Here is a 23,862-nt window from a genome sequence, read left to right on the forward strand (position 1 = left end):
CATATCTCTCATTAAAATAATATAAAACGTACACATTGTACTTATAATGCTTGTATTGCATTTAAGCCTAAAATAATAAAACAAAGGTTTATTGTGTACAAGCATAGAATAAAGAAAAAAACTAGAAGTTCCTTCCATACAAATTCAATACAACAAATATTCTACTGACGTTCTTGGTTCATTTAGTCACGGTCCGTTTCTCAAATTAAAATAAATCAACATATTTTTTCTTTATGTCAGTTCAAATCTCAATGAATATGTCGTAAAAGTTGTTAGTGTGTAAATAATATTATATTATATTTTGATTGTCGTGGCTATTTACTTTCACATAAGAGGTGTTATTTTGATATTCAATCGTAAAAGATCAATGGTTTCGTTGCTTGTGTGGCACGTAGCGCCGTCTTGTTGAAAGTAAACGTTGTCCAGAATCAATACCATCTAATTCCGGCCATAAAAAATCATTAATCATCTCTCGATAGCGCAAACCATTCACCGTAACTATTGCTCCAGCCTCATTTTCGAAGAAGTAAGGTTCAATGACTCCGTCGGAACATAAACCGCACCAAACAGTCACACGTTGAGGATAGAGAGGCTTTTCAACAAAAACTCTTGGGTTTTCCGACCCCCAAATGGACAATTTTGCTTGTTGATGAAGCCACCGAGGTGGAAATGAGCCTCATCACTTAAGATGATTTGAATTTGATTCACTCAAGTGAATTTTAATAATTTCAATGCGTTCCACTTCAAAAGTAACATCTACCGAAATAGCGGGCTATTCAAAATAACATCTCTTATTGGAAAACCCTGTATATAAAGTAAATCATAGGGTCAGCTTTTTTTGTTATTATAATAAAATAAAAAAATAACATTTAGTCTGATTTCTCGCAAATTTAGTTCAATTTTGTAAATAGCAATTCAAATATTTTTCTGTTTAAAATATTATATTATTGGTTATCGCTTTTATGAAATCTCCAAACAAACACTTCCAAATTGAAAATGTTGACACTTATATGATATTATTAACAGAAACATAATCTGAAATTAGTATTTTTATTATTAATACCACTGTGGCTCAGTCTATTTGTGCAGATAGAGAAACAATAGCGCGTGTTTGATTTTACGTCCAAGAGATGGGGATGTTTTTAAAAAAGCATTTAATCCAACAGTTGGGGATGTTTTTTAAAAAACCTGTCAAATATGACATCTGTATGATATCTTAACCTCCACAGAACTTGAAAATTGATAATTTTATCAAATTCCGTGAAAAAAACTTCCCTCAATTAGAGAACCAGATTAATGAAATGCATAAGCATAATAAAGTTATTTAAAACTTCCGGCAACGAACAACAAAACATTGGCAAAAGCTCTTAAAAGCTATTTCCTCAGCAGTTTCATTAATGACTAACACAATCATTCTCTGGAACTCCATAATAACATCTGCGTTTATTTATTTTAATGTATTTATTTTGTCTTGTCCTTAATTTAATGTTGTCTTTCCCGAAATGAGTTTTGTAAACTCACTGGGAATAATACATTATAACTTTGCTATCATTTTGTAATGTATTATCTTGTAATAAAATTTTTTAAAAATTCGCACACCGGGATTTGAACCCGTTACCTCAGTATTCCTAGTCGAGAACCTTACTCTTCGACCACGGAGGCCGTCTGAAGTCACCGTCCATATCCCCTTCGGCATAAAAATACATATTTTTAATTTTTTTAAATAGCTATTACACAGGACGTCTTGACGAATATAATTTCCCTGATGGCCTACGTCATCTTTGGTGATGCTGTGTCGAGTCTTTTTTAGAAATAAAGGCGAAGCAGTTCTAGAAAGGAAACAGGTTTGACGTGTGTGGGTCAATGGTTCAGGAGTGACTGGCATATGAATCCATTTCTCCCACGATGGTTCGATATAGTCCCATGAACTAAGTCACTAATCGTAGTTAACCACTTAGGGTGACATATGGCAGAGGTATTAGTTAAACAATAAATGTGAAAATATTAAATCACGAAATAAAGTACGAAATCATGTGAATTTGTTACGATTGACGACTGTACTTTCGTTTTTTCGTTATTTTTTCGACGCCATTCGTTTACCGGTTTCCCATGAGAATCGTGACTAATTTTCGTGGGAATCGCGTGAAATAAAAGAACTTTTTTGAAATTGGTTAACAAATATATCAAAACTTTATAGAAAATGATGCAAATAAAGATTTTTAAAATGAACCTACAAAAAATTCATAAAAACGTAAATATTATTTCTAATTTTTAAACCTTTAATAATTATTCATGGTAAAATTCCATTTTCATGACTTTTATGAATTAACACCTTTACAAAATCGATTTGAAAACGGTTAATTAATATAATTGGAAGAATTATATGAAGGTGTTTTAATCCATAAACAAGTCAAGTTATTACTTATTTTATAACGTATATAATGTAAATATTATTACCTCAGAGAAGATACAGTTTTATAGTTAAGGTAGCAAAGATTTATGGAGTGATTTTCTATTATGGCCGGGCAATACAAAGTAATGAAAACTCATGTGTTTTTGGTTTGATAATTTGATCGTCAAAAATCTTTCAGAAGCTTTAATTTAATACTGCGAGTAAAATACATGTTAGCCTTTGAAATAATATACCAGTTTTGACAAGTCTTTCATTAGCCTACAAAAAAATATAGTACCAGGCCCATTAAAACTGATTTAAAATTCAAAATCTATTGGTTACGAACCCAATTTCGGTTATGGTTTTATTTTATAATCTGGAAAAGTTCTAAGTTATTCGTGTAATTGTAAATATTTAAATATTTGTGGCGATGTTTTTTTCATTAAATCAAAACAGGCGGCTGGCATTAATTGGGAACTTAAACCTTATCGCCATCTACATCTTCTTCTTCAATGGCGCTACAGCCCATTTCGAGCCTTGGCCTCCTTTAACATGAGCCTCCACCGCCCTCTGTCCTCGGCCGTCGTCTTCCAATCTGCAACATGGAGTAGTCCTCTGGCATCTTTTCTGACATCGTCCTCCCATCTCAGCTTAGGTCTGCCCGCCTTTCGTTTGCCTCCCGGGTGTCCTGTTAGAACCTTCTTTGGTACACGTGTGCTTGGCATTCGGTGCACATGTCCGGCCCATCTTAGTCTTTGGAGCCGTAAATGAGTAGAGAGTCTGGGACCTTGGTAGATGTCATATAGCTCCTTATTGTGGCGGATTCTCCATGCCTCTTCCTCTCGCACCGCTCCTAAGATTCTTCGAAGTACCTTTCTTTCGAAGGTGTCCAGCCGTTCCGCAGACTTTGCTGTCAGTGTTCCCGCCTCACATCCATAGGCCAAGACCGTTCTAATAATTGTTTAATACAGGGTTATTTTGGTTTTCCTATGGACGTTTCGGGATTTGAACACTGGCAGCAACGCGAAGTAAGTGTTGTTAGCGGCTGTGATACGCTTTCTTACTTCTACTGGGTCTTCGTTGTCCTGCGTTATGATGGAGCCCAGGTAGGCAAACTCTTCGACCACTTCAAAGTTATAGGAGTTTTTAAAATTCACTTTATCTTTTATTCTACGGTGTGGGGTTCTGGTTTGCATCATGATTTTAGTTTTTTTCTCATTGATTTGCAAGCCCACCTCTCTTTGCTGCAGTTTCCAAAGGGTCAAACACCTCTCTTACAGCCTGTAAGGATCTTCCGACAATGTTAAGGTCGTCTGCATATCCAACTATTTGATTGCTTTTGTAGCAAATGTTTGAGTCGGTAGCAATCATTGTCTTCCTCACGATGTGCTCCAGAACAATATTGAAAAGAGTGGGAGCTAAGCCAACGCCATCGCCATCTACATAAGGAATGTTATTGCTGGCGGCTAGATTCCAAATGTTGCACGACGTGTTGCATCGCCGTAAGAATGTCAGATATTTTTTCCACCACTTATTTGGAATAATATTATAATGAATTTTTTTGACCGGTTAGTGGTTGATTTGGCATCGCGTCTGGCGTCGTGAGTTCAATTTTTCGACTGACCAAATCCACCATCACGTCACAAGCAGTGTGGTGTTGGTAGGAGATTTTCAAATTATTGTCAGTTTATTCGTAACTTGGGGATATTTTTCATTCTTAAAAATAAAAATATATGTTCTCATTCTACCTACATTGTCTTTTATCATATTTACGTCTATAATTATAAAATATGTGATTTATTGTGTACAAATATGTATATATTTTTTTCTATCATTTTGTGCATGATCATACCACCACTATTTCATAATAAATATTATAAAATTGATTTATATATTCCTAATTATATGTTTAGAAATAATGAATGTATACGTAGTATAGAAATATACCTTGTTTCCGTGCTTTGAATGTATTTTATTAGTTATATCAGATATTTTTTTTGTAAATAAATAATGTTACATTGTAATTATACGTGCACCACTTTCAGCAAAACGTTGCAGTAAGTATGTATTGCAACAAGCACGTTTAATAATATCGCATTTGCATTAAATATTGTTATTTTTTCAGCAGAGTTTGACGAATGAAGTACAATTTTCAATTTCATTATTAATCACATAACATATTAAAAAACTTATATGTTTTTTGTTTTACCCAGAAATCAATTATTAATAATGATTTATTCATCCAATTTTTAATTATGAACATTAAATCACACGTACTCGTAGATCTATCTTTTAACTAAATACTATGTTACTTGATAATTTTCATTAAACATTTTTCGAAGGACCTTTGTGAGTTTTCTGTGTTTTTATATTTCTCATGTTGTTTCAGGGTGTTTTAAACTGTTGACTGATTTTATGACGATCAAATTGACATTATATATTTTTGACATTTGATTAGTCCCCTATCGACTCTGATCTTCGGTGTGTTTCAGTGCCTCGATTCTCGACGTTTTTCGTCTTTCGTTTCCACTCGTTTTACCACTCTTTTTTAACCACTCGTATTTTCGAGTGATTCCACTCGAAAAACGAGTGGTTCGACCCACTCGTTGTTCGAATAATATACCTACTACGAGACTCAAGAATAAGAACGTTGACCAATGTATGTACTTTCGACAGCGATTGCAAGCGGCCTGGATTGGAGAATCGATACCCAGCTTTATATCAAATTGCAGAACAACGTGACCGTTCATTCAATTTGTTCAGAGAATCCTTTTCCGTTCCTTTTAAGAATCAGCGCTTAAAAGGAACTTTTCAAATGTCAATAAATCTATAAAATGTGGCACTAATTGTCGATTTAATGTGACGAGAGTTTAAACCACCAAAATTTCCACTGATTCATTTTGTTTGCACATTTTTTATGTTCATATTATATTATGTGTTAAATTAGTATTGCTGATCAAATATGAGACATGATTTTAAAATCACCCTCCTGATCTGGATTCTACCTTGTAGTAATCTTTTGTCAACAGACATGGCGACCTACTTTGGCTTTTTTGGCTGGTCTCTCATCCTATATCTTCCATTCCTCCTACACCACTCAACTCCACACTTCACCTTCTCTTCATTCTTCCCATTCTTCCCCAAACAACACACTCTTCTTTGTTCTGCGCCTTCACCGACTTCATATTCACTTTTCTTCATTCGACAAATCTTCATTCGACAAAAAGCGAGTTTTCCAATAAAATAATCTCCATTCAACCAAAGCGAGTTTTCCAATAAAATAATCTTCATTCAACCAAAGCGAGTTTTCCAATAAAGTCTTCATTTACATAATGCGAACTTTTCGATAAAATCTTCATTCGTTAATTTTATGTATACAATCATTTTATTTAGATTTTTAAAATTGTTTAGCCTACCAGATTAAGTATACAATTTAACAGGGTCGTTTGATATATTTAACAATTTTATACTTATAATTTTTTTTCAAGATACATAGAAATGAGATTTTTAGCAATATATATGTAAAACAGACTTCTCGATAGTAAACAATAGCTTAAGATTTTAATTAAATAGATTTTACAATTTTTCGTACGGTTTTAATTCGTTTTTTATAACCTTTTTTTTAACAAAATGAATGAAGTTTTAATATTGAATATATCAAAGTTTATGTAGAGCAATATTAGCTATAAGTGGAGATTATAATATCCCCTCGTGTCTTAAAAGAAATAAAATGTTTTGTTTTGCGAGGAACTGTCGATTCGATGTAAGGTGAATTGAAACGAACTGAGATGTACATTATATAAACAAGATGCCGTAGGAGCCACCTCTAGACTGGATCGTTATTCAATTAGTTAAATGGTAAAATAACACAGACACATAATCATTGTTGATACGTTAATGTTAGGCGTTGGATTTAACCTAAGTTTTAAATATTGTTATAAAAATAAAGTCGTGAAAGTTACTGTTGATAAAGAGGACAATATAGAAATAATGTTATTTCGAGTTTAATTCTCAAATATCAGTACAGACACTGTTAGACACTTAACATTTTTAAATTTATGTGTCTGAATCTTTTAGAAATGGCGCAAAAAGGTGTTTTTCAAAGATTTTAATTAAAGCTTTATTTATCAGCATAATGTTTTAGATCAAATGATTTATAACATGAAATAAACGCATGATTTTATTATATAAATTATTCATGAATGAGATTTGAACAATAAAACACAAATATGTACGCGGCGGCAGGTGGCGCGTCGATCGCAAGTCGAAAGGCGCGGCAAAACAAGGCTCAAGGCAAGCTACCTGTTAAAAAACCTCCTGTCAAAGTTAAGGCACCTGTCTTAAAGCAGACACCCGTTAGCAAGCAGTTCCACCACCTCCCCGACAACTACCACAAGCACGCGGATCCCAAAGAGCCCGGGTTAGTAGCTCCTAATGATTCCTTGAACCATTCCCGATCCTTGACCCTGAGACCAGGCGATTCTGACTCTTCCGGCTTGCGGGCGAGCCGGTCCGCGCATGAGCTGCCGGACCCGGCCTTGGAGCCAGGCGTGGTGGGGGCTTCGCGCGATGGGAACAGCTCGCTGGCCATCGGCAGCCCGCCGCGCGCCTACTCCTGCACGCACTGGGAGTCGCGCCTGCAGAAGACGCCATCGGAGCGGATTGTGGGATTCGGCAGTGCGGATGTCCCTTTCGCTGTCTGCGAGGTACCTTGATGTGTAGCACGTCATATTGATAGATCGATGTTGTACTTAACAAATAATAACTCCAACTACTGTCCATGCAAACAATTACCCTTTTTTCAGCAACCTCTAAAGCCTCCAAAAACTGTCAGAATATAGATTCCGCCGAAAATATTTTCTTGTTACATTTTATTCCAGGTAATTTCGCTGTTTCTGCATGTACTTCAAAATAAAATGTATTTCTTTTTTATTTTAGTATTAAAAATCGATATATGTAATAAAAAATATTAAAATTTTAAAGATAAAGATTTACAAAGATAAAGTTTTTAAAGAAAAGGGAGATAGGACAACTTTTATGAGTCTCAGTTTGTGCCGGAAAGGGCACCAAAATACTCGACTGATATCGATGTTCTGTGATTCTGTATATTAAAAGGTACAAAAATATCCAAAGAGACAAAATTTTATTTGATCTTTCTGCTACCGGACTACACATACTTCTATCATATAAACAATAACGGTGAACGTATTTTTTTAAATAGTTAAATGTACCTTTATAACCTCGCTGACGAGTGGTCATTAAAAACGATGAAAAAATTAAACTTAACCTAACCTAACCTACCTAACCCAGTTAATAAAGTTTTTGTTTCATCACTTTCCATGAATTTATATAACTTTTTAAAGATGTGATGAATTGTCATTTTGATGATTTATCCGGTCACCGCTCTAAAAATATATAGTAATGGAGTTCACATATCGTCAGCTTAATGGACAGTGTAAGTCTGCTTAAAAATGTGTAAATACTGATATGAAAACAATTGCATTTTAAAGATTAAAAAATATTAATATTTTTTAATCTTTAAAACTTACGACGTCTAACAGTTGATATTACGTCTAGGTACAACGCATGAGTAAAAAAAAATACAGTGTGTGGCAAGCCTACGCACGACGGAAGTGAAACTTTTAGTATTCTTCTCTCTCTCTTTTACCAACCACAATTAATTACGTATTTCACTCGTATTACACTCACCGCGCAGTACACGAAGCAAGCAGCTGATGCCTGGCGTGGCTTCGTTGGCTAGAGAGAGAGAGAAAAGAGAGAAGAGAGAGAGAGAACGTTCGTCAGTGGCTCCCTCACCTCAGTAAGCGACTACGGTGAGAGAGCGACAGTGAACGGTGAGCGGTGGTGGGGGTCCCGTACCCCCACCACCAAATGATCACGGTTTTTCGTGACGGTCATGAGTCGGTTTTACTCCGGTCCTCGAAAATGCATGACGCGCGTAAAGAAGTTTCACTTCAAAATAATCGTGATTGTGTAATTTCAGAGAAGGTTTGTTGCATACTCGTGCGTTCATATAATAAGGGCGTGACCAACAATGTTCGTAATAATAAATATTATCGTCATGTTGACGTTGATTGACCTTCATAGTTCAAAAAGCTTTATTTTGTTACACGCTTATATGCTAACGTAGTAATCAATACAACAAAAACTTTTATGAATAACACAAATACGCACATAATTTCTTCTACGTCTCAAGTACCTATCTAAGGTGGCAATCGACGTTATAGGTAACACAGCCAGAATTGACACCAACACAGTTCTCGTGTAGGTACATTATTTGCATATAGCACGTTTCAAATTGATTTTTCGACTTCTGAAAAGATTTTTTGAAACGTTATATTTTTACTATTCATAACTACGTAATGAAAAGTACACACTGCAAAAGTGAAATTCGAAGAGCGTATATAGTGTACAGACACGTTTTTCCTAATTTCCACTGAAAATAATAAGTTGGCGTAAGTAAAATGTTACGATGTTTCTCAGCGAAATTCGGCAGAACACCACTGTTAAAATTGAATACATGTGCACCAATACAAACAATTCTAGATTTCGTTTGAATGAATTCTAATTGTATTTCTCATCGAGATGTTTTAACGAATGGACGCGATCGAAATATTGAACAGAACCATGATTTTTATCCTTATTTCAACTTTAAATGCAAAAAATAATTTCATTGTGTTACATATCTTATGGTAACATTCACGCCTCATCTTAGAAGCAGATGGAAGGAACTAGGTATGTTGTTGTGGAAGGTCTATAAGTTGTGATGGACTCGCCCTGGGATAAATTTTTTTTTTATTGTTGATTTATTATGGTTAGAAAGAATTTTTCAGTTGATTTCACGAAGTAGGAGTTTACCAGATGTTGGCCTTAAAGCTGCTTTAGAAACAAGTGTTTAGATTTATTAGGGTAGAGAAAAAAAATAGGAACATGCGCTGTATCGTCACAGACCTCCGTGATGGTCGTTTGAATTCTTAGATTTTATTCAGTGGGGTAGCAATGGATTTGCCAGAGTAGGGGGGGGATAGGAAAAAAAACCTAACGAGGTCGATAAGAAACAATTCAACTAGGTTGAGCAATGCTACTAAGTGGCTTTCTAAGTATGAAATACGCCGTTAAATATAGTTACGTAATTTTCTAAGGATTCAGACGAATTATAATTATGAATAGCGAGGTAAATAACATTTTAACAGGACGAGTTTCGAATTTGCCTAATTAAATTAAAATCTCGCAAGAAGATTAAAAAAATAAAACTATCACATCATAATTATTTACTACATTCTAGAATTAGGTTGGTAATTTGAAAAGAGGCTAAAAACTGGTGGGCCAACACGCCACTGGACTGGGGGTAGTCAAGTTTCATCCTTTGAACAAAGAGTTAGACATTTCACTGGAGGAGTAACAATTTATTGGTTTTGAGACGATTTAAAATTAATGTGACAGGTTCTAGGGCCATAATTGATGTGTTCCTTTAGTGCATTTCTGTCTTTTGAAAACAAAAAGCATTCAGAATTCAAAAGAACATAAATTAGAAATCGCATATGGTGATTTGGGGGGTTGGTTTGAGAAGGGGGAGTCTGGATTTGAAAGCGCGGGGAGACGGTCAAGGCAGTCAGCGTTGAAGGTCGGAAGAAGCAAGTCGATAGTCGTGGTTAAGGAGCGCGGGCGGGTAGTCAGTTTTTGGGAGTCTGGATTTGAAAGCGCGGGGAGACGGTCGGGACAGTTAGCGTTGAAGATCGGGAGGAGGAAGTCGATAGTCGTGGTTAATGAGACGGTCGAGACAGTTAGCGTTGAAGAACGGAAGAAGGAAGTCGATAGTCGGTGGTTAGAAAAAGCGGTTCAAGATAGTCAGTTTGAAAACGTTGGGAGGCGGGAAATACAGTCAAGGGGGTCAGAGTTTCAAGGTCTGGGAGACGGTCAGGAATAATCAGGATCGGTCAGCGTTTTAAGATAGTCGAGTTAGTAAAAACTAGGAAGCGCGTCAACAAGAATTAATCGTCGGGACGCGAACACGGCTAAAATCATTTAGTGTAGAAGGTGCGGTTTTCTAACAGCATGAGTTTTCTGCATGTGACTGTGTTTGTTTTTTTATAATTATTTGGATTGTTGACACTAAGATGTATCGGTAAGTCTATTATAATCTAATTATTAACACTTATTTCCTTAATGTAAACCAAATAATCCAATTGTATTTTGAAGTAAGGGTATTCAACTTGAGCACTATAGGTACCCGTTAGCGAAGGAGGTCATAAATTACGAGACCTGGCCATTAAAAAAAAAAGGGACGAAGAACGGTTACCCTGAAACCGCTTTAGATCATCCAACAATAGACATTGTTTATGAGTTTAAAATGATTTAATAATTCTCTAGTAGTTATATTTAGCGCCAAAATTTAAAGAACACAAACCATTGTATTTATGCAGTGTTTTTATAGTAACGGATAGAACGGTAAATTAAATGCTTCAATGCCTGTTATTTGAAAATGAGTTGTCGTATCCTCCTTGGGAATTCAACTTATTCTATACGGAATTCATAAAATATATTTAATTAAATATAATTTATTCAAACATCGCTCTTTTAATTCATTTTTGAATCGGAATAACGCAGCGGATCGAGGCTAGTCGCCGAGAGAGTGCATCTGTCTGGCATTCCTATTCTATCAAGCGAGATTTTAATTTTTCATGGGTTTGACGGGGACGAAGTATACGAATTTTCCGTAGGCTGTCCTATCTTACCAAAGCGACAAAAGCGAAGGGAACGAAATTTGTAATTTGGCTTGCCTAATAGGGACTCTTGTGTTAGCAAAGTCGATAACCCTGGATACCGATATAACGTCTATTTTAGTATAGCAGCGCCGGCTTTTTCCCCTGCTATTGGTGTGGTTGAGTTATTCCCGTAAAAGCACCGGTTTCTGTCGAAGGTGTTGGCGGACCAGCCTTAGATAGTCACCCGGAATAGACCCCTGTTTCGAGTATTTTCAGCTGGTGAGAGGACGCTTTCACTGAGTTCAGATCGAAGGGAACGAAAATTGCTAATGGGCTTTCCTACTTGAGTTAGCTGGTAGACGAAGGAACAAAGCGGATAAGGGCTATGCTATTCTTGTCTGGCGTATGGAGAGGATTTTCTCGCTGACAGAACGAAGGGATCGTGACGAATATGAAGTTGTTTCGGCGATTTCTGACGTCCTTCCTGTTAAATTCAATAAGTACTTACCCCACTATAGGAGGAGAAGTCATCCAGAATTAGGTTGGAAATTGACTCCGACTGAAACCGTTTGAGCTGACGGAGATCGGATGATTTCAGATTCACGACCTGATGATTCCAGTATCCCTGATCCTTAGCGCCGGAAGTCGAGGATATCAATTTCTACCATTCTTTGATATTTGAAGCGAACGGAGGGTAACAAACGATAGAGCGAATGACCATGACTTTGAAGTGGGGTAAAATCTCCCGTCTAGGAAACATTCGTTATGTCGGATGGACGCCCTCATCCAAATTAAATATTGACATGACTATTTTGAGTGTGGACGAAAGACTTGAAGTATGTTCTGTATTGTACATATGATAAATATGTGTCATTACCTCTACTGGAACGAGAAGCTGTATAGACTGGAGCCAGGAGCTATTTGGAGTAGCGTGACTGCAGAGGCGAAGTCGAACAAACTGAAGCTGAATTCATCATTATCCTTACGAGCGTAAACCAGAGGGGTGTTCACGGGACTCCCGAACTCCTGACGTTGCTGATGCAAACCACTTCAGTATATGTTTATGTTTGAGGTTAGTAGAGTGGACTCCTAATTTTCGGCATGCTGGCGAAGCTCAACTCATCATCGATTTGGGGGAGGTTGACGCGACCTAAACCTCGCGCTACCCACGTGACCCAAATGGTTCCTGACACCAGGCTATCATGCCACCAGACCGGAGCAGCTCCTTGTACCTAACGGTATAAGATGAATCTTCATCATTCATCATCAACATCAACATCAACAGCTACCACCAAGGACCCACATTCCACCTTCATCACCCTCCAGCAGGAGGCAAAACATGTCATTATCTCATCTGTCGCTGAGCGATATTCAATTCATTTCTGGAGGTGTTGGGATTGGACCATCAACTTGGCTGCTCTCGAGCTGGTCACGTTGATGGGTGGGATTTGGACGGAGACCAATCGAAAGCAACACATGTTTTGTCTCTAGCTATTCCCGAAAATACCTACTCATAGAAATAACTCACAAAACTAACAATCCATAGTCAAATCATTAACTTAGAATCTTGTGCATCTTGAATTGAATTGTCTATAGTGAATTTCATGTACTTAATTTGTAATTAATTGTCTCATTATATTAGCACATTATCAACTGCAGCAACCGGAAACGTTTGGGCGAGCAAACGAGGTAGGAAAAGGTAGTTAAAATCAGGGTAGTCGGTCATTGTCTTATTTTCAAACCATACAGAATGTAACACGCCTCATCTAAAAAGAACCAAAGTTACCACAACCAATTAAAATGATCCTTCAATGAATTAATCCCTGTCGAAACAAAAAATTGACACAACGTGACATATTAATTCGTTAAGATTGAAGGGTTGATAAACCGCGGGAAGTTGTAAATAAAACCAAACGAACAACATATTAATCCGTTAAGAAGATCTATCTGGCTTCTTTCCTTTGTTTTGACCATAGAACGTTAAAAACATTACAAAGTCCTATGAAATCTGCAACGTAAATAATAAATAAGTACTGTATTTTTTTATGGCAAACATTCCCTGGTTACGAATAACCTGACAATATTTGAAAACCTCCTACTACCCTCATAGTAAGCATAAAATGTTGCCTCTGTCGTGATGGAAGACTTAGCCACCCGAGGAATTGAACACACTACGCTTGGGTGGGACACAGACGCGGTGCCAACACAGCCAGTGACCGGTAGATTATTTTCGAATTTTAATTATTTAGAATACAGAAACCATTAAAAAAATATATATATTTCTTACGTTATGCTTCATTTAAAATTAGCGATAGAAGCTATTCTCAATAAATGAATCAATTTTTAAAATATTAACGTTAAAGGATAGACTGCCATTTCCAAAGATCGAGATAGTATTCTTAAAGAACTAATGCTGAATGTACCAATGCATTGGGCCAACGTTGGTCGGTTAAAAACGGTTATGTCGTTAGGGCGGCAAATCGAAAATGGCACATTTTAAATCGTTATAGAAACCGACAATATTCAGGTTTACCAGCCAACGTTGGCGACCAAGTCGTCCTGTACACGTTGGGCCAGCACATTTGCCCAATGCATTGGGCCAACCTAGACTGGCAGCATAAGAGAATTGTTGTTGTTAAAACACTTATAAAACAACATGTTAACTCTGAGGTGTGATGAAGAGTAATCAGTGTCTAATTTTTGAATTTAGGAATATCGACAGATGCCGGTTTGTACGCGATTGGCTCGGTGAATAAACATAATCTAAATCATGCTTAGGCATAATGAAAACCACGATACATAAAGCTGGCATTTCATCGATACAACAATGTTTTTTGTAGTGAGCTTAACCATAGATGGCAGTTGATTAATCTATTAGATTACCCATAGATGGAGTTAGCTGTCGAGTATTGTAAAGACCAAGAGGATAATAAATAAGGGGGAACCTCAAGTTATATTATATTATTCAAATCGCCTGTTAATTAAGAGTCCCTATCACATTAAAAGTCCAAGTGTTTAGTTGAAGGCAGAGTTTCATTTAATCAGAGAGTGCAAACCTGTAACTTCACTATATTAGTTGGTGTTAGAAGGTGTTGCTGGAATAAGCCCTATGCAACAAACCGGAAGGCAGGTTCCATGTTAATTGCAATTGTGTTATTTGAGACAATCTATTTTTATGCATCCGCTAAACTTGATGGACAGTATTACCCAATGTTTTAAACCTAGGCTTCTGGAAAAAAAGATAAGCCCATATTGGAGTATATAAAAAAAGAACTTACCCATCGCAGTTGGGGCCACAAAGTCTGCCAGATTCTGGATTCTTCACTTTCTTAAAATATAAATTTACAATACTGTATTCCACGGTTGTGACCATATTATACATCAATCCTCCTTGTCTGAGGTATTATTTTATGCAGAGATCTGCAGCGTTCCAATGAGCATATTTTCATTTTTATTGATTTATCTTGCAACAATTATACCGGTCATGGTTACATTTGAGGATGGATACATAGATTTTTTGAGTAGGTAGGACAATTACAGGATTTGATATTGAATTTTCCTATTCACCAAGTCTTTGCGAATGTATACCTACCAATCCCATAGATTTTGCGTGAACGGAGAGTTTGTGAGAAACTCCGGAGATACAACGGGGCAGAATATTCCACCGGTTTTTTTAAAATGTGTAATGATGAATTATTTTCAAAACGTTACTCAAAAAGAACAATGAACTTCCGTTAACAATAATAAATTAGATAATTCATACCAATAAACCATACTAGTAGTCCTGTGAACAGTAAAAAGACGTCGAGTCCAAAAATATTATTTTTCTAATTTTCTCTTGTTTATTCTATTACCTGCAGAACTATTGACCATATTTATATTCCTTTTTCAAATTAGGAATCAAATATTTTTTTCGAAGAAACTTCACTATCTCAATGACAATTATTTTTTCAAACATTCGTCAGGCAGCTAGGTAGGTACCATAATATTGAAAACATGCGAATAAGAAAATCCAAATAAACACGACGATTTCACATTTGAAATAAGTACTTTACTGATCCTTTAAAACGGTCACCGTCTTGAAACGGAAACAACGCAATAGACGAAATACAAACATTCGAGTTAAAATCTGACGCTCGGATAAATAATTATCAAAATAATGGACAAATCTGAATGCTCCAGCATGGCTCTGACGTCATCTGAACCCAATCGGGATTTCTCAGCGCATAGATAGACTACTATAGTGACGTCATCTTATGCAATATCTTTTGACACTTTAAATTGGACCCGTTTTGACAAGTTAAAAATAAGTATTTTTCTAATGAGACGTGCTTTAAAAAAAGAGTAGTAGAATAGTGGAAGACGAAGAATATAGTTGAATCCTAAAAGTAGTCGACATATAATGAGGGCTTGTTTTAGCAACTGTTTGTAAAAATAGTCGGTATATAATGAGGGCTACTTTTAGCAACTATTTGTAAAAATAGTCGGTATATAATGAGTGCTACTTTTAGCAACTATTTGTAAAAATAGTCGGTATATAATGAGGGCTACTTTTATCAACTATTTTTAAAAATAGTCGGTGCATAATGTTGGCTACATTTAGCAACTATTTGTAAAAATAGTCGGCATATAATGAATGCTACTTTTAGCAACTATTTGTAAAAACAGTCGGCATATAAAGAATGCTACTTTTAGCAACTATTTGTAAAGACAGTCGGCATATAATGAATGCTACTTTTAGCAACTATTTGTAAAAACAGTCGGCATATAAAGAATGCTACTTTTAGCAACTATTTATAAAAACAGTCGGCATATAATGAATGCTAATTTTAGCAACTATTTGTAAAAACAGTTGGCATATAAGCAACTATTTGTAAAAACAGTCGGCATATAATGAATGCTACTTTTAAAGTTCGTGACACATTCAAAACACCAATGCGTATTGAATATTATATTTCATAAAGTTTTCTTCAGAGAACTTCAAACTGTTGTATTAGCTTTGAGCTAGAACGTAATTTGTTTCCTTTCAATTTGACCGAACAGCTATAACAATAGTTTGTATTTTATGTCCCTCATTAACAAGACAAAATATTAATGTTTCCTGCGTTTAGTAGTCATAATTATTACTTTCCGTTCGGTCTGATTTAGAAATAAGTGCCGAATCGACCAGACAACGGATACCGCTTGAAAAATTTTACTATAACTTCAAAAAAAATACCTAGACCCGCAGATTAAAAATCGATAATTCCGTAAAGATTTTTTACTGTATTATTCGGTAATAGTTAAAGAACCAACACATCTAAACGCTCCGGTCTGTCTATGACGCCTGACATTTTATCCCGATTGAAAAGTAGTATTGCACCAAATTCAACTTGCTTTTACGAACATAGAATGCTTAATTCATGAATAATTATACTATAAAAAGGTGATTTGCAATATGCATTTTAGATTTATTTATTTATTTGTAAGAAACAAACAGCTTTTACATAATACAAAATGATAGATATAAATATACAAGTTAACTGAAGTCAAGCCACAGAAGTTTCTTATGCTAAAGTTCATTGGAAATGAAGTTTTAATATCTTAAAATTAATTTGGTGTTAAAGGAAGGGGAGAGGAAGAGGAAAATAGGAAGAGGATAGGAGATGCTCCGGATACATTCCACACTCTCATATTAATAATCGATCGTACGGATTACTTCATATCGATATTGCTTTAGGTTATTACCAAAAATGTCAATGCTGTAAAATTTTGTATTATATTGTGCACATATACGAGGAATTGGGGATTTTTTTCGAATGGTTGTTCTACACGAGGGTATTTAAAAAAAAAAATCGATTGAAAATATAAAAAAAAACAGATCTTAACGCCCTGCAAGCGTTAAAAAAGCAAAATGATTTATAGAGGAAACGCGCTAATATTAAAAAAAACGATTATAATCAATAGTAAGCGATGTTATCGTGAAAATCTAAATAGTATGAAATAAAGTCGCTATTAGTTCTTCTAAACTGCGCATCGGATTTCGATATAGTTTGTCATTTAGAAAATTTCATCCGGAAGGTTTACATATATTATTCGTGCACATTATATTTATATAAAGTAGAAAGTCGATATTTTTATAATAAAGTCGTTAAAATATATTTGCGGGAACTACATTGCCAACGCTGTCTAAACCTTGTGAGATACATCAAAATAATGTACTATGGAATTGTATATCTTAAAAAGGCCTACAAAATAACTTGCAATGGTATATATACACTGACCGGTCAGTGGTTGAGTGGGCATAGCGCTTGGGTCTCACCCGAGCGTCGCGTGTTCGATTCCTCGGCTGGCTAAGTCCTCCATCACAACACAAGCAACATTTTCGGCTTTCTGTGGTGGTAGTAGGAGATTTTCAAACATTGTTGGGTTATTCGTAACCCGGGAATGTTTGTCTTTCTTTAAAAAAAAAAAAAAAAATTAAAAAAAAAAAAATATGTCTATCTTCTAAGGATAACTCCCAGCAACGTCAGCTAGTATTTAATAAAACACGACTTATTTAAAACAGAGTAATAATTGTTTGACATCTGAATAAAGTAGCATTTAAAAATGTTCCTACTCGTCTCTTCGGGTACTCGTCGTTCATATTTCTCTCGAAGGAAATTCATATAATTACGAGTACTTTTTTCAATTCTGAAGTACCTATGTAATTATATTATGTCGTTAGAAATTCAGGATGCAGGATTTTAAAACTTCAAAATGAACCCGTTTTTTAAAGCGTAAAAAAACATCTAACTTTTGAAAAAAAAACTGACACTGACTTTCAGTTAGATTGTGAATATTACGTATTTAAAATAATATAGAATTAGATTTACTGTAGATATGCAAGTATTCATTCTCATTAGTGATAAATACAACACATCCCTTAGTGATTATTTCCATTGAGCGGTAGATACCGCCAACACTACCTGTTTCAGTGGCCACTTTCAGGGTTCTCAGTGTTTTCAGGCAATTGATTTTTTCACGCCGACCCGCCTGAAATTCATGTCAAGCCGGTTGCCGCAGCCAAATGGAATAATCGATAGGGGAGGGTCGGCCGCCCCTTGGCCGCGCGGAGCCAGTGCTGTATGCTTCTCTCGATCGATATTTTTCCCTCGAAGGGGGACCTACCTTAAAATGTATTCATTTATTATCGCGAAACATGCGAGTTTTACATGTGGAACTTTCTAATTTTGAATGTTGTTTTTTATTAACAACGCTAAAATGAGTCAGATAATCATTACACATGCTAATGTTGTCTGTGCGTTATTTGTTCCTGCGTGAAATTATTCACATTCAATGAACTCAAATATGCTTTGAATTTAAGTGTCAGTTTCAAATTTTAACTGATTGCGCAAAGAATAATTCGGACGAGTGATAAAATGTTAGATATTCGAAAAACGCATTTCTTTAGATTACATTTTTGAAAAATTCATTTTTACTTTTTCGAAAGATTAATTTCTGATCGTCTCTCTATTTTTTAACAAAAAATATTATGAAGAAAATGTACAGTATTTGTTTTTAAAAGCCAATGATCCTGGAAGTATTTAAAAAATTTATGTTCTGAAAATCTATTAAAAATGTATCTGTCAGAGTAGTAGATTTGCATTTTAAATTTTTAAAATATTTTTAGCTTTTTATCTTATATATTTTTAAAGATTTACTTAGACTTTTTGAAGTTTTAGCATATAATAAATCCGATTAGTTCTTTTATTTCGGAAGAGTTTTACAAAATGTTGGTTGCTGTCAAAGGAAAATGAAATCGGACTATTTTTTGTTTTTCCTTTTATATAGCACAATTTTTCGTTGTCTCAACCCTGTATCTGAAATGGAAAATTTATGGGATAAAATATTTGGGAAACTCTGGTTTTATTTGCACTTCAATAGGTAGTCACTAGGTAAATTCTAAGCAATAAAAACCTGACGCAGGGTGTGTCAAAGTTTGTTTTTATGTAGAAAAAACTTTTTGAAATACTTAATACTATAATTTATTCATTGATAAGTTATTGTAAGTATATTTTTTTATTGTATATTACTTTATAGAAAGACAAACATTCCCGGGTTACGAATAACCCAACAATGTTTGAAAATCTCCTACTACCACCACAGAAAGCCGAAAATGTTGCTTGTGTTGTGATGGAGGACTTAGCCAGCCGAGGAATCGAACACGCGACGCTCGGGTGAGACCCAAGCGCTATGCCCACTCAACCACTGACCGGTCAAATGAAAGGGTATTATTATAAGCCCTAGCTTACGATAGAGGATTACGAAAGAATTTATAAAATCAAATCAAATCGCTTAAGTTAAAAAAAAATAATGAAAACGCTAGTTGAAAAAAATACCAAAATACAGGTTAAGGTCTTGTTATGAATTATTTGTTCATAATACCCGGTTCCATTCCGCTTTTTTACAGTAACTTTAACAGAAAGCACTGAGGAAAATAATTTCCCTCAGGGTCTATGTACTCTTTGGGGATGTTGTGTGGGTGGTATTTTTGAGGAAAATAAGGAATGAAGCAGGGTCTTGAAGAGACCTTTGTTGTAGGAGTGAGGAACCTCAGAGGCCGGCAAATCAACCCACAGCCGAGATGTTAAATGCACATTATTTACCATATTTTCTGTAAACGTAAAAGTTTCTACGTTTTATTTTTAATTTACAGTAGCTGAATCAAAATTCTTATCTGTATTATTGTTATTTTTTCTTTTTTTATTGAAATGAAATCAAATTAAATAATATTATCATTGAGATCTGAAGGTAGTTTAGTTTATATTATTGTGGGAATTGCTTCGGCAATTAAGGCTATTATCAAACTCTGTTTAGGTTAGGTATTTGTATCAACAAATAGCGCAAACGTCTTCAGAGTGCTGTTTTTAACGTTTGCGCAGCGAATTATGACATTATTTTTTTTATTCTTGTATTTGCAAGTTACGTTTATTTTATACTAATAGGACAGAAAATGTAATATCACTTAAAGCGTCGCTAAAGTATGTCCAATGAACCTAGTTCAGTGAGACCACACGGGTTGTTTTGGTAACATATTATAGTCACTACGTTCATCTAACCATATATGTCTAACTGGAATATATATTTGAGAGGGTCGCTAAATTATGTCCACTGGACCTAATTCAGTAAAACCACCCAGGTTGTTTCAGTAACATATAATCTTCACTACATTCATTCATCTAAGCATGTATGCCTAAAAAAGAATATGTATTTGCAAGGGTTGCTAAAGTATGTCCACTGGACACAATTCAGTGAAACCACGCGGGTTGTTTCAGTAACATGTAATCTTCACTACATTCATTCATCTAAGCATGTATGCCCAAAAAAGAATATGTATTTGCAAGGGTTGCTAAAGTATGTCCACTGGACACAATTCAGTGAAACCACGCGGGTTGTTTCAGTAACATGTAATCTTCACTACATTCATTCATCTAAGCATGTATGCCTAAAAAAGAATATGTATTTGCAAGGGTTGCTAAAGTATGTCCACTGGACACAATTCAGTGAAACCACGCGGGTTGTTTCAGTAACATGTAATCTTCACTACATTCATTCATCTAAGCATGGATGTCTAAAAATAATACGTATTTGAAAGGGTCGCTAAAGTATGTCCGGTGGACCTAGTTCAGTGAAACCACGCGGGTTGTTTCAGTAATATTTTATCTTCTCTATATTAATTAATCTAAGCACGTCTATAAACCAGAGCTGTATCTTGTCATGCTGTTTCTAAATATAAAACAAATGAATCTCACTTTGCGTGAAAATAAATGAAAAACCAGGCAGTGCCATAACTTATTATTGACCTGTAAATACAATAACAGGTTTTATTTTCCTCTTATAATTAATTCAGCAATAACGTTTTCGTTATTGCTGAATGAACCGAGTAACTCGTTATGATGTTTTAAAACATTTCGACTATATTGCGTAATTTGCTAGGACTGTTGTCCGTCTGCATTTTCAAATTCTTAATGAAGAAATGTTTGACATTCATGTTTTATGTAAAGTTTCAAAAACTTACTTACGTACATAAATATATACTTTATTGATTCACGTTATTAATAATTTTAAAAGATCCTTTTCTAGTGTCATGGGTTTCTCTCATTGCTTTTCAAAACAATACGCTGACGATGGAGACTCACCACCAATTCAATATTGCAGCCTGAAATTGAATCAAAGTGAAGAAGCACCGAAAACTCCCGGTAGGTAAGCTTTGTAGTCATGAAATTTTAACGTGTGTAGAGTCTGGAATTTTCGAGTTAAATTTTTCGTGATAATTAATATTATACTATGCCATTTTCAAGACTTGCAAGACAAAATTTTGGTGGCGGGTATGCGTACCGTTTACCGTTTATTGGACAATTAACCCCTCTGCCATAAGTCACCTAAACTACTTGGTAGGCCGAATCGGGAGACCTTTTGACCTCTCCAACAGGACTTTCTCGAAACAGTGCCTTGCACCGCAGTGAAAGGGATGGATTCATACGTCCGTCATTCCTGGACTCACTAACCCCAGATTCCTACCCCTTCACTCCTCGTACCTTTTCCTTCCCAGAACCTTTCATCAGCATCCCCAGAGATGACATAGGCCCTGAGGGTAATTATTTTCCTATGTGTAGCTATGTGAAAAAAACTTAAAAATACACATAATTTAGATTCTTTCCGTTTAATGGTATCTTTTTAAGTTATTCTGTCTGGAAAAATAAATCTAGTGAACCAAATTGTTTTCCAAAACACGTCTGTTTCACCGGAAGTACGATTGAATTGATCGTGAAAACTAATTTTAAAACATAAAATTATTTCAAAATCATTAAAAAAAGTTGAATTTAACACGTTCATGCCAGCTTTTAAAACACTTTCAGATTATTATTGCCTTGATTATGAAAGTTTATAAATGGAGTTGGCACAAGGGTCCGTCACATACGTTTGAATAATATACAAATCCAGTTCACAGGTTCTCGGTGGTTGCGGTGAACAATTATTTTATTTATTATAGAGTAATATTTTCATTGTTGAATGATTATAATCTTCGGACTACATAGTTTTATATTCTGTGTGATATCTATGTTGTTTGCTGTGATACACATGGTGTCTGAAAACCAGTGACACAAGCCATAAACTGGAGAATCTACATCATAGATAATTAAAAAAATATATTATTTCAATATATAAATAAATGTGGGTTACTTACAACCACCGATGCATGCATATTTTGCAAAATACTACATTTAAGCTCGTTATTGGTCATTTATACCCTATAAAAAAGAGGAGCTCATGTGCCTAATGAGGGAGCCACGATTCTTATTTTGATATTAACTCATAATATTTTTTAATGTATTTTTTTAATTATTTAATTTAATTTATTTGTTCCGATTTAATTGCTTATAAAGTACAATTCAGAAGCGAGATAATTGCAGTTTTTTGTGGCTTGGTAACATAATAATGGTTTTTCAGTTGGGTGTAGTAAATTGATATCCACTTCTCATTGGTTTCTAGCATATTCTTCGACATTTTCGCTAAGCATTTTAATAATAAATATGTCTTCGATATTTCGAAACAAATGTATATATTTATTCTTGTCAAACACTTGTTTTTATCGGAAACTTTATGGTTAATGAACTATATACATTTCAAAAGACAGTGAAAATCCGATAGCAGCAAAGCGTTTTTTTTTCAAATTTACCTTAAAACTTTTTTTTTAATGTTCTTAAAAGTATTATCCAATTTTTATTTATTTATTAAGTAAGGCCCTTTTTCTGGGCTTTTACATATGAATATTAAGAAATATACATTATTTATTGTACTTAACATAACTATTAAACATTAACTCAACTTTACATTTGACCATTACACTATATACCGTATATTATACTTTATACAATTTACACTTTATTCTTTATAAAATTTACACTTTATACTTTATACGTTATCGTTTGTACTTTATATTTTATATTTAATTCTTTATACACATACATAAAACAACACTTATAACGGGTTATTTCGGAGAATTGGAACAATTCATCAAATTTCAACGTTTATTTTCGGGTTCTGTGAAAGTCCTATTTAAGTTTTATTACTATACCATTATAGGCTGTTGCTTGACAGAACTGGAAAAATAACAGAACTTTAAAAATCTTTCACAGAACTCGAAAATTAACTTTGTATTTTGAATAATTCTTTAAATTTCAAAATTAATTTTCTAGTTCTATGAAAGATTTTTTCCAGATCTGTTATTATTTAAGTTCTCTTAAGCAATTAACCTATAATGATATCATAACAGAACTTGAATTAGACTCTCACAGAACCCGGAAATGAACGTTGAAATTTGATGAATTGTTCGAATTCTCCGAAACAACCCGTTCTTGATCTACATGCTAATGAATAACAACTATTGATTGATAGTGATGATTAGTATAAAGTATCTCTAATTAGAAGCCATTTTTTCAGGAAATATCTCAATTTTGTAACAAGCATGCCGCCATTCTTTGTGAACCTAGCAATTTGCTCATGTTCCACTTTCCTCTTTTACCCAGAGTCAGATATATGCTGAATCAATTCTTCGGACTCGATTTACGATTGCAAAAATGAATGCCCAAATCAAAAAAAGTTGCACCCAAAAATCAACTTCAAATGTGATATTATGTTCAGTTTCCCGCTTGTACCACTAGATCCCGAACACCGTGTATTGAAAATCAAGGATTGAATAAAAGCTAATTGTATTTTAAT

The 23,862-nt window shown here is 34.8% G+C and overlaps 1 protein-coding gene and 1 long non-coding RNA gene across 2 annotated transcripts in view; both read left to right on the forward strand.

Moving 5' to 3' along the window:
• LOC149419378 (uncharacterized) overlaps window positions 1-5,754 on the forward strand; it is a 165,725-nt gene extending 159,971 nt beyond the window's left edge. Inside the window, exon 3 of the long non-coding RNA XR_016302878.1 lies at window positions 5,422-5,754. This is a non-coding gene — a long non-coding RNA (uncharacterized LOC149419378). The remainder of the gene's footprint in view (window positions 1-5,421) is intronic.
• Window positions 5,755-5,979: 225 nt separating this feature from the next.
• LOC149419379 (uncharacterized) overlaps window positions 5,980-23,862 on the forward strand; it is a 184,259-nt gene continuing 166,376 nt past the window's right edge. Inside the window, exon 1 of the mRNA XM_089637807.1 lies at window positions 5,980-7,098. Within this exon, the coding sequence (XP_089493933.1) occupies window positions 6,622-7,098 (477 nt within the window). The 5' untranslated portion in view covers window positions 5,980-6,621. The remainder of the gene's footprint in view (window positions 7,099-23,862) is intronic.

This window comes from Hesperophylax consimilis, chromosome 12 (genome assembly GCF_061612785.1).
Source record: "Hesperophylax consimilis isolate HC1 chromosome 12, BYU_Hcon_1.0, whole genome shotgun sequence".
Classification (NCBI taxonomy): Eukaryota; Metazoa; Arthropoda; class Insecta; order Trichoptera; family Limnephilidae; genus Hesperophylax; species Hesperophylax consimilis.